The sequence below is a fragment of the Rhinolophus sinicus genome, chromosome 2 (genome assembly GCF_057876585.1).
Source record: "Rhinolophus sinicus isolate RSI-liver-muscle chromosome 2, RSI-T2T, whole genome shotgun sequence".
Lineage (NCBI taxonomy): Eukaryota > Metazoa > Chordata > Mammalia > Chiroptera > Rhinolophidae > Rhinolophus > Rhinolophus sinicus.
The window spans coordinates 29,597,597-29,617,919 of NC_142502.1; the positions used below are offsets into that span (position 1 = coordinate 29,597,597).

Consider the following 20,323-nt stretch of genomic DNA (forward strand, 5'->3'; position numbering starts at 1 on the left):
GACTAAAATGATTTGAAAGAACTTTTAGAGATCAGAAGTTTTCAGACAGACCACATTCACTGACTTTTCTTTAAAAAAAAAAATAAATGCAGTATTTCACTTTAAGTACTTTCATTAATTTTATTCCAGTTCTAATCTACTGACATGTATAGTTCACATTTAAAATATCAGGTGCTGAAATGCCATGAGTGTATGAATATTACTGGGACATGGTCCTGCTTTCTGGGAGCCTACAGTTGGTTTCATTGGGCACATATGTAGGAATGGACATAATTTTGTTGTGGACAGAATGTGATATGTGTCATCAACATAGGTGTAAAATCAAATACAATGCGTCTTCTCATGTTTGTCATGATTAGTCTTAATGAAATAAAATTGAATAAAAATTTATGCTGTGCTCATTATTGCTGGGGCTTTTTTACCCCAGTGGGAAAAAATCAAAAGCAATTTTGTAAGATAAAAAGGGTAAGATGGGGGGCATCTCCTTGTAATAAACAGGTTTGTATCAGAGGATCTTAATAGAAAAATACGAGAGGTTAAGAGGTGAGCCTTCTTACCTGTTTTCTATGTGTCCAAATTTAGCTGTGTTATACCCTGCACCACAAACTCTCCAGGCTTATACACGCCTTTCCCCATTTTGGCCACATTTGCTTTCTATCCATCAATAAGGTAATACTCTTTTTTATTCTTAGGGGCTTATCTCCAGCACAAGCTGATTCTCAGTTCTTAGAAAATGCGAAGAGGCTTTCCATGTATGGCGTCGACCTACATCATGCCAAGGTACTGGAGTAATGGGGAGGTGGCCGCTTGCCAGGCTGTTGACTGAATTCTTGATAGGACACCAGTGTCAGAATAGCCTACTACACTAGCAAAAGGCTACTCACCCTCACCTAAGAGCCTTTATAAGATTTCTTTGGTGACTAATTGTGGGGTTTATAGTTCTGGGAGGGTTCATTTACTCTCCCCTAGTTGTTTCTTCTTTTCCCAGTCTTCTGAATTACTACTCTTTCATATGTAATACTTATCCTGACTTACCTTATCAGCCTTCTTGATCCTTCATCCTGGTTTATTCTGTGTCTCAGCTTTTACTATGTCAAGTGCTGCCTCTATCCCAGCTCCCTCTCCTGCCTCTGTATGGGGAGAGGAGAGCAGATCTTAGCCACTGTGAAAGGGCATAAGTGTCCAAAAAGCTTCTGGGTTGTGAAGGAGCTAGACTTGGACTCCTCCCTGTCGGCCTGGTTTGTACCTCTTTTGAGATAAAGTAGGCTGGCCAAGGCTCCAGGTGACGCAGCCCCTCAGTGTAATTTGAGAGGTGGGAAAAGAATGGAATAATGGTGAGAGGTGACAGGAGAAGGTGAGGTGAGTTGGGGGGACCCTAGTTTGCATGGTCATGTAACAGTGACAGTCAAGGAGGGAGAACAAAAGGGAAGGTGAAAGATGGATTTGGTTTAGAAAATTATCTCCAGAGTCAACTCAACGTGCTGAGGGAACCTATGGCTGCCTGCTTTTAAAAGACCCTGCCAGTCCTTAGATGCAGCCTAGGAAGAAGCTCAGGGATGTGATTGGATAAGTTTCTAGGGAAGCCGCTCCTCCCGGAAATGTCTTTCCTCCCTAGAGCTCAGATTCATACTTCTTGCTTTTGTGTTTATCGTACTGCAAAATGCTCTTTTTCCCTCAGTGGCTTCCTTTAATTCTGTAAATATTTTTCCCTATTGCAAAAGTAATACATGTTCATCATAGAAAATAGAGGGGAACAGAAGAAAATAAAAATCACTGAAATCTTTTTATGCGAAACAAGCACTGTTAATATTTTGATACACTTTCTTGTTTTCCTTTTTAAAAAAATCCCTGAGCTCCAAATAATCTTGAACACATGCATTTTAAATACGGATTATACTACAAGTATTATTTCGTGTTTTGTTTTGCTTTGTTTTGTTTTGTTTTGTTAACTTGCTCCTTTAAACATTTTTCCATTAGCAAACAGTCTCTGGCAGCAGCATTTTTAACTGCTAGGTATTGTATGCCTTTAATTTTTAAAAGTATTTTCACATACACCATCTCATTTAAGATCAAATGTTTTTACTTTAGAAAAACTGCATAAAACACTGCCGCATGACTTGCCTCAAGCCACATTGTGTAAAGCAGTCCCATCTGTCTGATATCTTCTGATAAACCTACTAGGAGGTGAAACATCTTCCAAACACTGTGTCCTTCAGCTCATTTCTCTACATGATGGAGACAGGCTGGGTTATCTGAGAAACGGAACTAAGGCAGGAGGAGAGAACAGGTCCGGAGGGAACAGGTCTCTCCTACCCGAAACCCTGTTACACTTGCCACATGTAAATCTTGGATCTGCTACTTTGTTGATCACTAGTGAGAAACCCATTCTTTGATGGCAATACTGAAAGCAATAAAGATTCTTGATTTTGTAGTCGTATCTTAGAAAAGTAAAAAAGTTGCCAACCCATTAGTATAAGTATAATTATGCACATGAAGTTCTTGCTCTGTGCTTAGGAGCAGGTGCTTTTAAAAATACTGGAAAGTAGCATTGATTCCTTCATTCTGTTTATCATCTGATGGACTCAGATAATACTTGAAAAGCAAGATATCTGTAACAACTTAAAAGAACTTTTCATGTAGTTTTTTTTGTGCCTTTATACATTTTTCCTTGTCTTGATCATATTTAAATTTTTTAAATTAATATATTTTATTACCAGAAGGATTCTTAATGGCACAGTCATGTTAGGACAAGTTGAAGGGTGTTGAGTGAAAGGTCGCCTGATAAAGGTGCAGGGAAACCTTGCAAGAGTAATGATACTTCTGAGGCAGTGTAAGATACCTCTTAACCTCTCTGGATCTGAAGGGGTAAGGACAAAGAAAGAGTGGTTGCCAGAACGCAGGGGAGATCTGTGTGGATAGGGCTGACTTGAGAGGAGCTGCAGTTATCAAGGACACAGCCAAGGATGGCGACTACACAGGGAGAGAATCTGGGTATTAAAAGGCAGCCCCCCCGCCCTTCCTCCCTCTCTTCTCCCTGATCTTCTTTGAGAGCTCCCCATAGGCTGAACCCGTTCGGAAGTCCGTGGACATGGGATCCTGTTAATGTCCATACCAGGCAGCTTCCTGAGGCAGCGAGCAAGGAAGAGAAGAGACTTCCTTTTCGTTAGTTTGTTTTTTCTGACTGTTGCTGAATGGCAGGAGTCAAATATGGAGAACGAACGCATGTTTTTTCCCCTTTCGCTTCTTATCCTTTATCTGTAACTTGTACTCATGCAAATACTGATAATTCTAAAACAATGCATGGAACAAGTGAAAACCAACTGATTTACTTGGAATCCAGATTGTGTTTATTTTTAAGTCAGATAAAATAGCCTCAGTGTCCTTTCGAAAGATTGCTTCAGACTGGAGGTGGCTTCGTTGAATGTTTCAGAGGAGGTTGCCTCCTCACGTGTGGTGAGAACGTGCTGTCTTGGGCAGATTCCGGCCCGCTCCTGGTGGCCACTGCCAGGGAGGTTTTTGGCAAACACATTGATTGCGTCTGGTGCCAAGTTGCTTGGGCACCTGTGCCTGATTCACTTTTTACTCCGTTCCTAGAGAGAATTGTCCCTGCCAGGATACCAGTGAATAAAGTATGTTATAGATTAGATTTTTAAACCTCCTCAGATGGTCCAGTGTTATTTTATTTGTAGGTACGAATTATTCACATTATCAGCAGCAAAAGCTGCTGGCATCAGTTACCTAGTCCTGTACTTTAATTTTTTAAAAACTAGTATAAATTGTGCTAAATTGTTCTCAGTAACAAGGCAGTTACAATGTTATACTTTTATTGAATTGAGACCTTGACTAAATGTGGTATTTGTTTCAGCATGTTTTGTGAGAATTTCTTTCATGTTAATGATTTCTGAATATCTCTGAATAATATTCTTCAGTTTTACATATTTTGAATGAGACCCAGTTTTTCCCTTAATGATAAACAATAATTTGGATAGTTTGAATATTGTACATATTGGACCTTCAACGCTACTTGAAATATGAGGAACCAATTTTTTACTTTTGTCGGTAAACTTATTTGATATTTTAAAATCTTTCAGCTTGTGATTATTCTGGATTGTCATGTATTCCAAATTAAAACACTTGGGGAAAGAAAACAACATCAGTAAGTTCAAGAATAGCCTGCCGTCCATTTGCCAGCCAAAGGAATGCTGTAATGAAAACTGCATGTCAACATTCCAAGTTATTGAACACTTGAAAGAATTCAAAGATTTCAACATTGTCAGCCTAAAAGAGAAATTTCCTGAGAGGGATTGGTGTTTTCCAGAATATAGGCATAATTTTAATAGCTATGAGCTGAAATATTCCATCTGAGATAAATTTGTCTGAAGTAAAATGGCCAAACACACTTTAGACCAACACACAGTCCCCAAGGGCTGGGATAGGCTCTAGGAAAACACATGTTATCTCTCGTATCTTCAGGATGTCTAAATCGAGTTCTGTTTCCTCTTTAGCTCTTAGACCCGAGCTCAAGAACATGAGTTATACCTTTTGAAGAACATGATGTCCTGTAGGCTTTGACAAATCAAATTTGATCCCTGAAGATGAATAGATTTAAAATATGTTTTGTGTCCTACCATTTGTATTAATTTGTGTACGGTCACTGTAATTTAAATGTAGACCTGTTAAATTGATATTCCTGGTCATGGTTTGAGGGGGCTAGTGAGCTTCCTGACCTGTGTAACTTGCACAGCTCTAACAATGGTCAAATGGCTTATGCTTGGCAGGACTCAGAAGGCGTGGACATCAAGCTGGGCGTGTGTGCTAATGGGCTCCTCATTTACAAAGACAGGCTGAGAATCAATCGTTTTGCGTGGCCGAAAATCTTGAAAATTTCCTATAAGCGCAGTAACTTCTACATTAAAGTCAGGCCAGCAGAGGTAAGTGTGTCACGTACAGCCCGTGGCATATCTGATTCGGCTTTATCAGTGTTCTTTACCGCCCTGCTAACTGAATTCTTTCCACTGAACTTAAGAAAATGAACTATTCTTTATTCCTCCATGGTGAAAAAGGTCAGGGTTCTTAATGATAAACGTGCATATACATTCCTGTTGCTAAAAAACGAGCAACAGCCACAATTTCACAGAAAAGAAAAGGTAGTAAGTTCCTGCCACATAATGGGGGCTCATTTTTTGTTGTTGAATCAGCTAAGTGGTAGCCATCAACAGGAAGGTAGTAAAATGAGTTTTAGTGGACATTGAAGGATGGTTGCTTTATGTCAGTGACTGATACCTGCTTTTCATAGGAACTAGTATTGCAGTCTATGAAATACCTATTTTGTATAATTATATTAGATATACTTATATTTACCTTTTTCAAGAATAGTTACTTCTTAGAGAAAATCCAAATCCAAGTTTTCTAGTAGCTTCTAATGAATTCTTACAGAAATATGCTGATTTATTTTATGGATTTATTCTAGCTGGAACAGTTTGAGAGCACCATTGGATTCAAACTGCCGAACCATCGGGCTGCGAAAAGGCTATGGAAAGTGTGTGTGGAACATCATACTTTCTACAGGTGATTTTAAGAAATGACCGTAAAATTAATTAAATAGCTCTTGGTACCCACTACTCAATGGAAGGTGGAGTGGAGAGTGTGGCAGATGAAGCAACACCCTGCTTTATGGCTCTTTGCTCTCTTCAGTGTCAAGCTTCCTTTGTCTGCCATGTCCACGCCCACGTCTCTGTCTGTTGTCCTGTCCACACTTTGTCATCACTCTGAACTGTCTGCCTCTGTCATGGTCCAAAACTCCACTTTCTGACTACAACCAGCTTTTTTTCCCACCACCGCCATACTCTCTCAATGGCTGTCATTCTTCTTTCCGCTGTCACTCATCTTAGATTTCATTTAGTTGTTCTTATCAGCTCCCTCCTGCATAACTTCTTTCCCAAACCCTGTGAACCCTGTGGTCTGCGCCTTTGGTACTTTGTCAGGGATGCTCTAAGCCCCTCAAGCCCCTGCCCTTTATTGCACATCACCCTGCCAGCCTGATGGTCCTGGATTAGTCCTGGGTCCTGACCTCACCATTTCTGTACATGTGCTGTCAAGTGCTACCGTAAATAGCACAGCTGTCCTGATACACACGCTCCGTCTCTGTAAGGGAAAGTGACCCAGTCTGTGGTTAGTGCTATTCCAGATACACCAGTTCCCCCATCAGCCGGATCTTTAGTGCTCTCAGGTAATCGGTCTTTTGACTTTCTTCCCCATCCCAAATATTCATGGCCGTCGTGAGCCCTGGCACCCCTGCCTCTCCGCTCAGAGGCTGTCCCTTTCGTGGTCCTCTGATGGTAGAAGCTGTGGGTCATGAGCATTGCTGGTTCCATCGTGTCCTTCTCTTTGTCTCCTCCTGACTGGAAGTAAGCATCATTCCCCTCGCCCTTCATTCACTCTTTTCTCTCCTGTCTCAAGGAAAAGTGGTCATTCCTCTGCCTTGACCCCGCATTTCATGCCTCACAAAGGATAGTGCTTTGTAAACCGTGTGTTCTCCAGTGGGTGCCCTTGGCTTCCTTGGCCACGTGCATGTCCCTGCCTTGCTCCCTTCAAAACCAGGAAAAAAGAAGATCTCCTCAGACTCCCCTCCTTCTTCAGCCTGTTGTCTCTCTTTTCATACTCTTGTTCAAAGGCATGTTTCTTACATTACTTTCCTTGGCAAACAGTACTTGGCTCATCTTCGTTATCTCCATATCCTCAGTTTCCCGTCAGTGTGGTATACGTAGCTGTGTATCTAGACCCTTCATCTTTAGGGTTTTTGCTCTGGACTCTTAAGGTCTAATCCTTGCCTCCATGTACATGCGTGACTGTGGGTAAGTGACTCCACCTTTCTGAGTCCCACTTTCGTTATCCGTGTGGTGGTGATAATAATAGTACCTACCTGATAAGGTTGTTTTGAAGAGCAAATGAGATAACACACATGAAACAAACTAAGAACCGTTTCTGGTTTGTAATAATGTTTGTCATGATCACCGCTCTCGTCATCCCCCTTGTTACTCGTGTTTGGAGCCACAGTGTGCTATTTATCTATTTTCAAGCTGCTCTAATATACTCATTTTAGAGGAGAAATGCAACTCATAAAATATACTTGATTCCATCTGACTTAATTACATGGATCATTTAAATCTTTGAAAAGTTTTCAGTTTCTCTGCAGAGCCATGACAAATTTCTCCTTAGACAACATGAACCTGCTTCAGATAAAGCTAGTAGGTAACATTTATAAGTTATAAATGACACAAGGCCAGGCAGGACAACTCGCAGGCTTCCCTGTCAAATAATGACCATACAAGCAATAATCGGGTTAGTAACGACAAGTGCTGACATATTGAGCCTATATCGTGGTCAGTTGCAGAACTAATTGCTTGACCTTGCACCATCTCCTTCCTGGCCACCGCGTGTGAAGCTGAGCAGAGGTGGGGACCTGGCTCTGATTCTGAAGCCCACATTCTTCACCTCTGCGTTCTCCTCCCTCTTGCATTCCTCTAGCAGGCATTTCTGAGGTGTCTGGTAGCCTGGGAAAGCCTCACGTCCCTCCATTATTTCTGCTAACATACCATAGAACCCAATTTAAAAGTAGACCAATGTAACAGAAGTGCTTTTATAGTTTTAAACCTTGTATAACTTTGCTCACACATGGTATCAAACATGTATCTAACACAGAAAGGGCAAATCATAATTTGTCTGCAGAGTGCTTTGAGTCCAGTAAGTGGATTTTGTTGTGTCTTAGTTTTTCATAAAAGATGCAAGTGATTTCTTTAGAAAATTAAAATGGCTTTCTGATTGAAGCATTAAAAAATAAACAGATCTTTGTATTGATTGATTCCCACTCAGGTAGACCAATATTAGTGAAAAAGAACATGATAATAAAGCTGCTGTCCTTGCTTGAGCGTTTACCAGAACCCATCACGATTCTAAGAGCTGTACATGGATTAATTCTATTAATCTTTGTATCTTCTGGGCCAGGAGCTATTCTCTTCACTTCCCATATGGAGAAACTGAGGAACAGAGAAGAAACATGCCCATAGTCCTATAGATAGGAACGGTGGAGATGGAATTGAAACCCAAGTAGTGTGTGGCTCCAAGCACCCACCAGTATACCCACCGTGCTAGCCCTCCTGACTGTATTTGCAGCTCATGTGCTTCCTGGTATTTTATCAGTGCTTTTTTATTGGTGGTGGTATGTAAACAAGATTAACATGAGGTTCTCTAGCTTGACATTAAACTGCCATTTAAACTTGGCAGTGTAAACCAGAGTAATCCCAAGTGAATTAGTTATTATCAGCTGCTTCATAGAGAGCTTTATGGAAACCCGTGGCACTCGTTAAAGCTATGATTGATTTAGTAATTCATATGTGGGTTTTCTTAAAACGTTCCTTTATTTTCCATAGTTAAACATGAATAATATTTGATTTGTAATGGCAGGATTTTTATAAAATTAAAATGTTAATTCATCTCTTAAGCAGTAAAATATGTGAAAGTTGAATTCCTTTGTAACACATCATTACTTAGATCATCTTGCTTAAGGCCTGTTGTGCTCTGTGATGGTTAGTCCCTTATCGTGGCATTTAGATTCCCCAAAGTGAAATAAAAGATGCCTAGTAGTGGTTTTGATGTTATTCTTGGAGGATGAGCCTGATGTGGAAAATAAAAACAATAGCAAAAGGGAATACAGTGATCTCGAAGTGAAAATACTGAAATATTTTGTTGCTTGGTCTACCTTTTCTTAGAAAATGTATCTGTATAACCATTTACTTAAATCACCAAAGAAAGTTCTTTTAGAGAAAACTAATAAATGTCTGTGGTCAAGCCAGCCCATTTTTGTTTTGATGTATTTCTACTTAAATGCAGTTTAATTACGTAAGGATTTCTTCATCATCAGAAAACTAACCTGCAAGCCAATACTTGGTGTACATGCTCACCAGTGCTTGTCAGGCAAGAAAGTGTTTTATCTCAATTGGAAATAAGTAAAATAAAAATCCCCTAGTTAATGACATTCCTTCTTTTGCATTGTGACATACATCCGCCTTTCAAATAGTTTCCTTGTGTTTCTTGGATTTATATATTTTGTAAATTAGACATGAGCGTTAATCTTCATATGGAGCTCCTCCTTCCAGGAAGACAGGGACTTTGGTTGAGACATACAGTCACCGGCAGCCAACCTGCACAAGGGTGCCGATACCCCAGCCTCACTTTCCTCTTCACCGCTAGTCGCTTTTTTAGCAAAATAATTTTGTTTTATTGTTGTAAGCTCACTTAACATGAGCTCTATCCTCTTAACAAGCGTTAAATGTACGATAACGTTATTGTTGACTGTAGGCACAACGTTGTACAGCTGATCTCAAGCGCTTATCTATCTAACTGCACTGACACTTTATGCCAGATGATTAATTACTCCCCATTTCCCTCTCCCTCCAACTCCTGGTAACCACCACTCCAGTCTTTGATTCTATGAATTTGACTGGTTTAGATGTCTCGTACAGGTGGAGTCATGTAGTATTTGTCTTTCTGTGTCCAGCTTGTTTCACTTAGCAGTGAAATGTCCTCAAGGTCCATCCATGTTGTTGCATAATACAGAATTCCCGTTTTTTTAAGCCTGAATAGTATTCCATAGTTGTGTGTGTGTGTGTGTGTGTGTGCATGTGTATCACGTTTTCTTTATATATTCATCTGTCAGTAGATGTTTAGGTTGTTTGTACATCTTAGCTATTGTGAACACTGCTGTAATTAACTTGGGAGTGCTAGTATCTCTTTTAGATCCTGATTTCAAATCTTTTGGATAAATACCCGGAAGTGGGATCATTCGTAGTTCTATTTTTTAATTTTTTGAGGAGTTGTGTTCCAAAGTTCCCCACCAACAGTGTGCAAGGGTCCCAGTTTCTTCACGTTCTTGCCAACATTTGTTGTCTTTTGTTTAGTTTCTTAAATTTTGTGGTGGACGGAGAGATTCCTTTTGGGTCATCAATGCATATTTCTCCTTTGAGATATTTTTTAGAAATGTCTCTTTTTTTCCTTTGGTTGATCTCCCAGTAGCTGAAGAAACTGCTTCTTGAATAGATGATACATAAATGTGATTTAACCAACTTGTTTTTCAAAGAGAGTGAGCGTTTCTCATTTACTGCACTGATGAGCTTGCCAGTGACCCTTTTTTCTATAGATCATTGCTTTCTTACACAGCATTCTTAGATCATGTTTAACTGGATTGCAAGGTAAGGAAACCCTGCCATATTCAACCCATCAGGAGACAGTGTATGTAAATGGCCACATTTCTCACCCTGCCTCTGTTATTCACGTGATCAGGGTGCTGATCTTTTTGGGGGTGAGTTTCCTCAACTGTTAGAGAAAGAGCGAGAATGCAGAGCACAGATAAAGAGTTCTTTTCTGGTCTAAATTTCTGCTATTCTAGCATTCTGATTTAAGAATATACCGCTTTTTCCCAAGTACAGTTTGCGGTACTGGCATCGCCAGAGAGTATTTTCTCAGCAGCAGCATCTGTGTCTCCTTAGAACATCTCTTAGCAGAAAATGGAAATTTTCAAGAAATATTTCTGCTACCCTACATGAATCAATTAAAGCCAAGAGAGCCAGAGTGTATTAGTTCTTTCATCGTTTAATGATCACATGTTGTTTTTCTGGGTTAATACTATTGAATTAATGGAGAATCACCTTTTGTGTTATTGCATGTAGCTTTATCTTGACTTCAATCTCTTTTCATTGCTATTAAACAGAAGAAGATTTCTAAAAAAGTGGGCAGAAGGTCTAGAAATACTTAAAGCGGTAAAGAATTCTTTAAAGAATGATAGGAAAAATGTTGGTGACGTTCTCCATATTGTGGAATTGTCGACCACAACCTTCTTATTTAATACATTCTACAAGAACTCTGAGATTATCTTTTTGTTAAGACATTTTGCCAACTCTTGATCAGACAATGAAAGTGAGGAAATTTCAGTTGTATTACAGACAAGATCACTTACTAATAGACTGTTTCTGCACACGTGGAAGTACTTGACAGCGTTTGACTTCATTCATTATGAGCCAGGTTTAAGGCTTCGAGTCGTGCTGGCAACAAAGGACATTACTCATCTCTACAAATCCACTGGGTGCTGCGTCCTTCGTGGGAAAGCATCACTTGATGGAACAGATTCTTGAGTTAGATGTTCTTTCCCAGGAGAAATAGACATAAATATTAAGAATTACTAATGGTAATGGATTGCTACTTGGCACTTACAGCCACGAGCAAGAATTCAGACATATGTGTTTATCTAAACGATGTAAGTTAATACAAATAAATAACCTTTGATATACACGGAGAACAGCTGCACTTTTGCTCACGTTGAGGAAAACATTATTCATGAATACATGAATGTGGGCTTATTCATCTTATCACTATCGTAAAGCCCTGTATGTAGAAAGGTTTTTAAACAAAATTTATGTATTAGAAACTTGGCAGCCTTTTTTTTCAGATTGAGTAATCATACTTAATAAAATGTGATATTAAAATACATAGTTTTAAAGTTTAAAAAAATCCATAAATTCTAATTTTGTTCCTTTTTTTTTTTTTACCTCCTATAGGCTTGTGTCTCCAGAGCAGCCACCAAAGGCCAAGTTCCTGACCTTGGGTTCCAAATTTCGCTACAGCGGCCGCACCCAAGCCCAGACCCGCCAGGCAAGCACTCTCATTGATAGGCCAGCACCACACTTTGAGCGCACCTCTAGTAAACGGGTCTCCAGGAGTCTAGATGGAGGTAAACACACTTATATTAGTTCGGATTCTATTAATTTTTCTAATCCAGTGGGATCAGAAAATGTTTATCTAGTTAATAAGACCTCAAGAAATACCATAGAGGGGTAGCTTTCTTCTGAGTAAATAAAATGCTACTTCTTACACTCACAAGAAAATTTTGTAGTGTTTTGAGGTTGTCTTTCTGAACCTGTTTTCTTTGCACTGTCAATGCACACAAATATTAGCATTGATGAGATGTTGACAAACAATGTTTTCACTGGTCTGACTTATTGTGATGTATTTTATGTGGCTTAATTTCTTGAATTTGTTAATGCAAAAATGTAATGCTGAGGGTTTTTTGGTGTTTTTTGGTGTGGTAACATTTGAACCTTTACTCAAAGGAACTTAAAACATTCAAATTTTTATGAGTTTAAAAACTCTGACTGAAGCTTACCAAACTTTCCAGCATATGAGAAACCATTCACAGCTTCAAAGGATTAGTTTAAATAACGTCTTTTAACAAAAAGAAAGGAAATATAATATGTTCCTTTGTTCTTTTACCCAAGGGGAGGTATGTATAAATTAGTATATTTTTCCAATTGGAATTCTAATTAGCTACATATTTGTAGTTTTATATAAATTATACATGGCAATAAATTGATGCTTTCCTTTCATATATATATACACACACACACATATACCCTAATTTTGTTTAATAGCAGGTTTTCTATAAAAGAGCCAAGGTTAATTTTATATTAGAATACTTCATATGAAGGACTTAATTTTTTGTTCTACTTAAAAGGAGGTAATTGCTGTGGATGACTTTCTACCAGAAGTAATTTTCCAACTTTTTTTTGTTGTTGTTGAGTAATCTCGAAACATAAAAAAAAGTAATATTAAATTTAAAACATTCTGTTTTACTCCTGTTATCAGCAAAAACCTGTTTTGATTGCTTGTTAATTACTGATATCTTTCTGAAATATGAAGTTGAGCAACTTATATTTTAAATAATTAGCTAAAACAGACTGGATATGCTAATAGTTTTAAATGTTCTCTCTCATTAGTGCAGAATTGACACCCCTTGGCCTTGATTTATTTTTTCCTGGAATAAACTTGGAAAACAGATCCCGGCATCCACATAGAGATACGTCCCAGGATTTGTTGGTGGGCATTTGGTATATATAGTTGTTAAATCTTGATTCTGGAGAATCTTCAATATAGTTTTATGAGACCACCCAAAATATGTGCAAGGGGACCGTAAATTGTGGTTCAGATAAATGTTCACATGTCCAAATATAGTGACTTAAATGTAGTGAATTATCAATGTACAATACTTACCAGTATATCTTTTAGCTAATCAACGACTGAGCATTTTTCAAGTACATATGAAAAATGTGCCCTCTCCTGTGAATATTTCACAAGCCTTGCCCCTGGCCACAGAGAATTTTTACAAGTGCTGCAGAAATGCAGTCAGTCATGTTTAATGCCCTGAGAGAAATCAGTCCTCGTTCTGGAACACTGTCTGTTTCAGCCTTTGTTTCAAACTAGGAGGCTTTATAACTCTTATGTTGCAAATTTTAGAGTTAAAAAAGGAGTAAACCACTGTGTTTTCTTTGCGATACATCAGCTGTGCTCAAGGAAACCCACCATCTTACATGGACAATTAGTGCAGAGGGTTATAATACAAAAACAATGATTTTTCCAAATAAAAGCAACAAACACGACACAGTAATCCATTATTTTCCTTTTGTGTTTTGGACACTGTAATTCATCAGATGGGCAGGTTATCAAAAGGATTATTGTGTTATTGTGAAAAATAGAAAAGGCTTTTTATACCAATACAGGACCAGCCAGCCAGTGGACTATTTGGTTAAGGCTTATATTCTCCTTCTCCACCCCCCATGCCCCAATGCAAAGCTAGGCTGTAAACGGGTACTGAGCTGTATTTTCCTCACCACTTCCCATTACCATAGCTTTTGTTGTTGTTGTTGTTGTTGATGTGTTATATTTTCTTTCTCCTGTTTAGTTTTTAAGTTACGTTAGACTAATGTAGATATATGTATACACGTGTACATATTTTAAGTTTGGACATATTAAATATTCTAGTGATGACATAGAACGTAAGATCAATGTGATATCAAGCATCAAATAAAATAAAAGTCAATCTGGAACAGCTGTTTTAGAACAATTAGATTCCAAGATTAGAAAATCAAACCAAAAAGGAGGCAAATGGATCATTTAAGAGAGCAAACAACCAAGATGCATTTGGGATTTGTTTGAGAGCACGGGAAGCAATGACTTCCTGAAAGTAGAAAACAGAAGAAGGGGCCCTAGTCAGACTGGGTGGGCCATCAAGGAAGGGAGGCCTACCTGAGAAAGAAGCATTTCCATTAAAACTTGAAGGATGAGGGGGCCGGCCTGGTGGCTCAGGCGGTTAGAGCTCCATGCTCCTAACTCCGAAGGCTGCTGGTTCGATTCCCATATGGGCCAGTGGGCTCTCAACCACAAGGTTGCCGGTTCAACTCCTCGAGTCCCGCAAGGGATGGTGGGCTCCGCCCCCTGCAACTAGAAAATGGCAACTGGACCTGGAGCTGAGCTGCGCCCTCCTCAACTAAGACTGAAAGGACAACCATTTGAAGCTGAACGGCAACCTCCACAGCTAAGATTGAAAGGACAACAACTTGACTTGGAAAAAAGGCCTGGAAGTACACACTGTTCCCCAATAAAGTTCTGTTCCCCTTACCCAATAAAATCTTTAAAAAAAAAAAAAACTTGAAGGATGAGAAGGAGGCAGCCATGAGGAGAGCAGAAGGAGATAAAGCATTGCAAATAGCAGGAGCAGCAAGTCTGAAAGTTATAAGATTAGGGAGAACTTGATACATTCCAGGAACAGAAAGAAGGCAGGTGTAGTCAGAGCTTAGTAAGTGATGGGAAGAGGCAGGCTGGGGGCAGGTCATGCAAGCTTTGCAGGCCATAGTAAAGAACCGTGGTTTTTATTCCAGCTGCTGCAGGAAACCATTGAAAGGTTTTGTGTGTATGTGTACACACTTGTGCAAGTGCAGAAGTGCCCAGTTATCTTTTTTAAACAATCACTTGGTGCAATGTCAAAAATGATTAGAAAGGAAGCAGGCCGACTGGTTAGGAAAAGTCCAGGTGAGACCAATGGTGGTCTTGCATTGGGTGATGGTAGGTAAATTAGCCGTTTAGCACCATAAGCTTAGTGCCTGGGTCCCACAAGCTTCTCAGGGTTCTAGGAGTGTTTAAGACCTAATAAAAATTACTTGCTTCAAAATGCAAAACAAAAAATCCCCCAGCAAACTGAAATTAATGTGTTTAAAAGTATGCAGTCAACATTTATCAATTGTATATCTTTAAATTTGAAATTCATTAACATTTTGATATTATGTCTGAAACCATTTCTAGGTCAGATTTTCCCAGTTTACAGTAATTTCTTAGTGTGTGTAAGAGTGCTTAGAAATCATAAATTAAGAGTTACTCATAGCCATATACTTTCCAGGGGAAAGTTATTAAAATCTTCTCAAGAGTTTAAAAAAATCTGGAAAATAATTACACTTAATATAAGATGTGACTTCATTTTATGATTTTCTGTGGGCTTTCAAAATTGTAAGTACTTAAGGGCTGTGAAAGTCTTAAAAGTGACCTGGGTAGTGAAACAGAAATGGAAGAACTGTCCACATTTAGAAATAGATGCCAGGACTATTGGACTTGCTGGTGTTGAAGGTGAAGGAAGAGACTTCAAGATTTCTGGCTTGAGTAACTGGGTGTGAGTATGAGGGTGGCGAAAAAGACAAGACTGGGGAAGAAAGAAGTTTTGGACAGGGACTGTCAGGGATGTGGACGAAAGGTTTCTTGTAATGGTGGATTAGAGGTGCTCCATCCCTCCCAAGTTCAATAGATGGTGGATCACACACAGTCGCTGTCCTCCAAGAGTTTGCAGGCTAAAGGCATTTGTGGTTACTGGGTTTTCCTAGAGGCATGGAACCAGGCCAGCCAAGTACTTTTTATGCAGGTGAAATGACCTCAGTGTTTGTTCTGTGGTTTGAAGGAGAAAGTACAGAAGGACAGAGTCTTTGCCAGCTAGCTGCCACTCACCTTACTTTGCTGAGAACTTAGGCCCTCTTAGGTTAATCTGCCATATGACATAGATTTCAACACAATGTATGTTCCTGCCCATCTGTAGGAGAGACGAAAGCAGCACATGAGGACTAGGTTTGCTGCGGTGGGAGGGTGTCTATTTATTAGGTTTACTGTTAGGTCAAGTTGAGTCATTCAGGATAGAGGTTAGAAAAATTAAAACTATTAAACATAAACAGAAGTTTCTCAAAATCTACCTTTACCCTCTTGTTACAATTTTAAATGGAATTCAAATAAAAGGTTCCTTTATGGGAGAATTCTTTAAATTTATTGAAGCAAAGTATTTTAATAAATAGGTAATTATTTGTTGTAGTAAATGATTCAGAAATAAGTTCAGTCAAGATCAAAGAAATCCTAGAGAATTAAAATATTTCTTACATTGTAACTGACGTATTGCTCCGACTCTCATTTCAGCTGGTCTTAGAGCGCCTTCTGCTGGCCAGTTCTATGATCAGCGTCTGTCCTTCAAAAAACTGATCTAAGAGCCTGGTTTAGTTTAATGGGTTAAAAATTCAGAATATTTTTACACTTTGGTAAAAGTTTACGAATGAGTTTATTTGGTGTGTTGGTATTTTCAGAGCTCAAGCAATGTTCCTGCTGCCACTTTATCTGTGTAAGGGGGGGAAGTTCCCTAAAGTTTGACCATTTAAATGTCCTACAGTAATCCAAACAATCATTCTTCACTAGCTCCAATTGGTGTTGTGGACCAAAGTCTTATGAAGGATTTTCCTGGCCCCGCTGGGGAGGTTTCAGCGTACAGCCGCGGAGTGGTGAGCGCTGCCCTGGTACAAGACGGGGATGGCAGAAGGGACATCAGAAGCCCAACTAAAGCCCCACATGTGCAGCTTCTTGAAGGAAAGGTATGGTAAATGAGTAGGCTATGTGATTTTAAATGTGTGCTGAGATGAGAGGTGCTCTGTTGCATCTGTTCTTTCAGAGCTCAAACGTTATTTAACATCAGTCAATGTATGTTCTCTGTTGATGTAATTTCCTTATTTTGAAATATGTGTAGACTCTTGCTAGTTTGGGCAGGGCCTCTAGCCTTTTTTTCTGAATATTGTTCAAAGCAAAATTTTTCAATGTGAATTATATTAATGCAAGTAAGTAGTTTATTGGCCTTTTGACTCTCTTCAGAATCATCCTATTTAGTCAAACCCCCAAATTATAAAAGCTATGATGATTTGAAATTTATATTTGTTTGTTACAAGTACATTTTAAAGTGTAATCTGTCTTGATTATTATAATTATATTGACTCAAATTTTTTTGAAATGAACAGAGGTGGTCTTCATGAAAAATATTATTTTTCATTAATAATCTATAACTGATGAAGAAGAAATTCTTAAGCAAAGGGTAATTGTTTTCTGAACAGTGAGTGAGAAGATGGTATGTTGCTTTTAGCCCTTATTTGGTGTATACACCATGATGAATGGAGAAGTAGCCTATATCATGTTTTAAAATTTGTCACTGTTAATTTATGTTACCTTGTTACCTTGGGCAAGTATAGTCACTTAGAAGTTGATTTAAAGAGGCTTTGAGTTCTTCAGATCTGCACATCGCAACTTTTTTATGAGTAACATTGAAAGTAAACAATGAAAAAAGGAATCGGTCCTGTAGATTTATAATATTTTCTAAATTTTAACTTTGAACATTCTAAAGACATGCAACATGAATTTCTAAAGAACCTGCTAGGTGAGTAGCTGCCAGTTCCTCAGGAATTTGACAACCTCTAATACGCAGCATGGCTGGGAGGTGGGGGGGTTACCATGTGGACGCTTATGCTACAAGGACAAGGGCTTCAGATAGCATGTGCCATCAAATCACCCGATACCTTTGTGGAAGAATTTGTGAGTATCATATTTTAAAAATTATTTGGTTGAAAGTTATGTAGTTAAAAATAACAGAAATTGTGTCCAACAAGCTATTTTTTAACTGCTGAAAAGTTGTCAGAATTTTTTATAATTATGCTCACGAGGCATCCCGGAGAGTGACTACATTTAACATCTGAAACAGAAGAGCTCGGCAAGTCAAAGTCTCTCTTCCATTTTGCCAAGTTAACTTGATACATCCCATTATTTTTTTAAAGTTCTTTTAAATTCCAAAGGAAATTCTACTTATCTTTGGCAAAAGACTGGGTGTGTTGGCCTTTTTCTAATGCTTTGAATGTCTGTCAGCAACCAGGTTTAAAAGTAATGATGCTGTTTGAGTTTCATTGGATCTGTTTGCAACCAGTCAGAAAATACTAAAGTCAGTCTGTAGTTCTACATTTTATGAGACAAAAGTAGTTCAGTTTTCCTCTTAAAATATTGATCATTTTTAATTCATTTTCTAACTACACTGTGTTAATACAATCAATCCCTACTTTAGAGTAAAAGTGTTCACTAACTAACTACCCATTTCTTCTCTTTTTCTTTTGCCTTTGTTTCTCCCTTGAATGCATCTGTTGTATAATGTCACATTCAATCATGGGTTTGTACCTGAGAACAGCCTGTTTCCATATGCCCACCTTCACCTCTCATCCGCTGTGCTTCATCTCTTTCCCCTCACCTGTCGCCAGTCCCTGAGATGGACTTGCTTTCAGACATTTCAGAGGAAGACCCCTTTGGGGAGGCCGACCAACTCACACTGGAGCTCCTTTCCATGGGGGAAAGATCCAAGCGGGGGGACAGTGGGGTGGCTGCCCGTGATTCTGTCTGGGATCCTGTTGTAGCCCCCTCTCCGACCGACTGTCCCCCCACCCAAGAGAACCCGCTAAAAGATGCTGAGCACAAGAATTCTGACTTTGGGTACTTTTCCTTCAGTTTCTGCAAGTGCTTTCCATCCAGCTTCCCCTCACTGCTCGATGAAGATGGGTATCTCGCTTTCCCTAGCCTCCCCAGGGTCTGGGTCTCCTTCCTCCCTGCTGACGTCCAACACTATGTTCCTGTCACTTCTCCTTCCTTCCTTCCTTCCCTCCTCCTCATCTTTGGGCTACTTCTCTCTGCTTCTCAGTCAGTGACTTTTTCCCTCGCCTTTTCCCTTCCTCTGGCTTTGTCCTTCTGCTATCTGGAAGCTAAAGCCACTGCCTTTACTGTGTCTTACGACTGTGGCTTGAATGACAGGACAGAGGAAGAGGAAGCAGTTGCTGGCCCTCCTGCATAAGCTTCAATTTGTGGGGTCAGCAAAACTACACCCTTTCTCTTACACCCTTCCTAATGTAGAGTGTAAACATGTGCATAACTGTCACCATTGATTAACCTCAATATAGTGTGAGCTGCACATTTTAACACACACATTTTAGTGCATGAGAAATCAGTGTAAGCACTGCCTTTCCATTGCTTTCCATTGACCAGGTCCACACGTTTTAAGATGAGAGCAAAGTTACAGGATTATTTTATAAATATCTAGACCATGCTAGGTCTAAAGGGGGAGGGGGGCAGGGGGAACTGTGTTGCCCTTAATCCGTATTGGTTCTGTTCATTTTGCAGACAGATCTTAGTGTTGTCCTTTTAGGATAGAAACTTTGTTTTGATATAGAACTTAGGATGCAGTGGACATAACTGTAACTGATGTGTATTAGTAGTAGTATTTCTTTTGTTAGAAAGCCAAGTTTGTTCTTGCATTTATGAGGCTGCATCTGTAACTTTTACTCCTGACATTTGGAGGTTTAATTTCAGAAACCCTTTGCCTCCCTATTATTGTAGCATTTGGAAACCATATGAACGTCAGGTAGTTTTTTGGTTTTGTTTCCTTTTTGTTTTTGTTTTAACTCTAAACCATGTAACTATGTGAAAGAGTTGCTTTAGGTATTTTATAAGAAAGATACTATTCTGTTTTCTTTTTTAAAAAACAAATGTGTATGAAAAATGAAAGAAGGCTTTTTGAAAATTTAGAACATATAGTCCTAAGGTCGGGCATCTTAGTGCTCTTTTATTTAAAATTAGATGTCTGATTTGAGGATTTTTACCCCATATAGGGCTACCTCTGTACTAGAGTCAGTGCTAACATACTCAGTATGTTTCTGATTGTTTTTGCTAATGTGGTCTGGTGATTTAATGTCTCATATCCTGTGGGTACTATCACTACATAGAGTAAATTACAAAATTTAGAGCAAACCTAAAGAAAAATGTGAAGATAATGCTACGAGTAGGCATTGTGGGCAAAACCACGATTCGTGGAGGTTGCCTGAGGATGCCAAAGACGAACATTTTGGAGAATTTACTATGAACCAAGGAACTGGAAGATAATTCTTAACAGATTGTTGAGTGGCTATGTCTCATTTTTATCTTCTTATAAAAAAGATCCTCTCAGCTCCCTGCTGACTTCTCAAAAATACTTGAATGGTTAAAAAAAAAAGAAAGGCGTTTTGAACTCTCAGATTTGATACCATCATTCTAGTAAAGAAGAAAAAGAATGTATGACATATGATCC

The 20,323-nt window shown here is 39.0% G+C and overlaps 1 protein-coding gene across 21 annotated transcripts in view; it reads left to right on the forward strand.

Annotated features, from left to right (window-relative positions):
- The window catches only part of EPB41L2 (erythrocyte membrane protein band 4.1 like 2), a 209,511-nt gene that overhangs the window by 152,664 nt on the left and 36,524 nt on the right, over positions 1-20,323 (forward strand). For all 21 annotated transcript variants that reach the window (XM_074333571.2, XM_074333587.2, XM_074333572.2 and 18 more), the window contains exons 8-12: positions 693-780; positions 4,779-4,931; positions 5,471-5,568; positions 11,610-11,782; positions 16,603-16,775. In XM_074333571.2, coding sequence (XP_074189672.2) covers positions 693-780; positions 4,779-4,931; positions 5,471-5,568; positions 11,610-11,782; positions 16,603-16,775 — 685 coding nt within the window. The remainder of the gene's footprint in view (positions 1-692; positions 781-4,778; positions 4,932-5,470; positions 5,569-11,609; positions 11,783-16,602; positions 16,776-20,323) is intronic.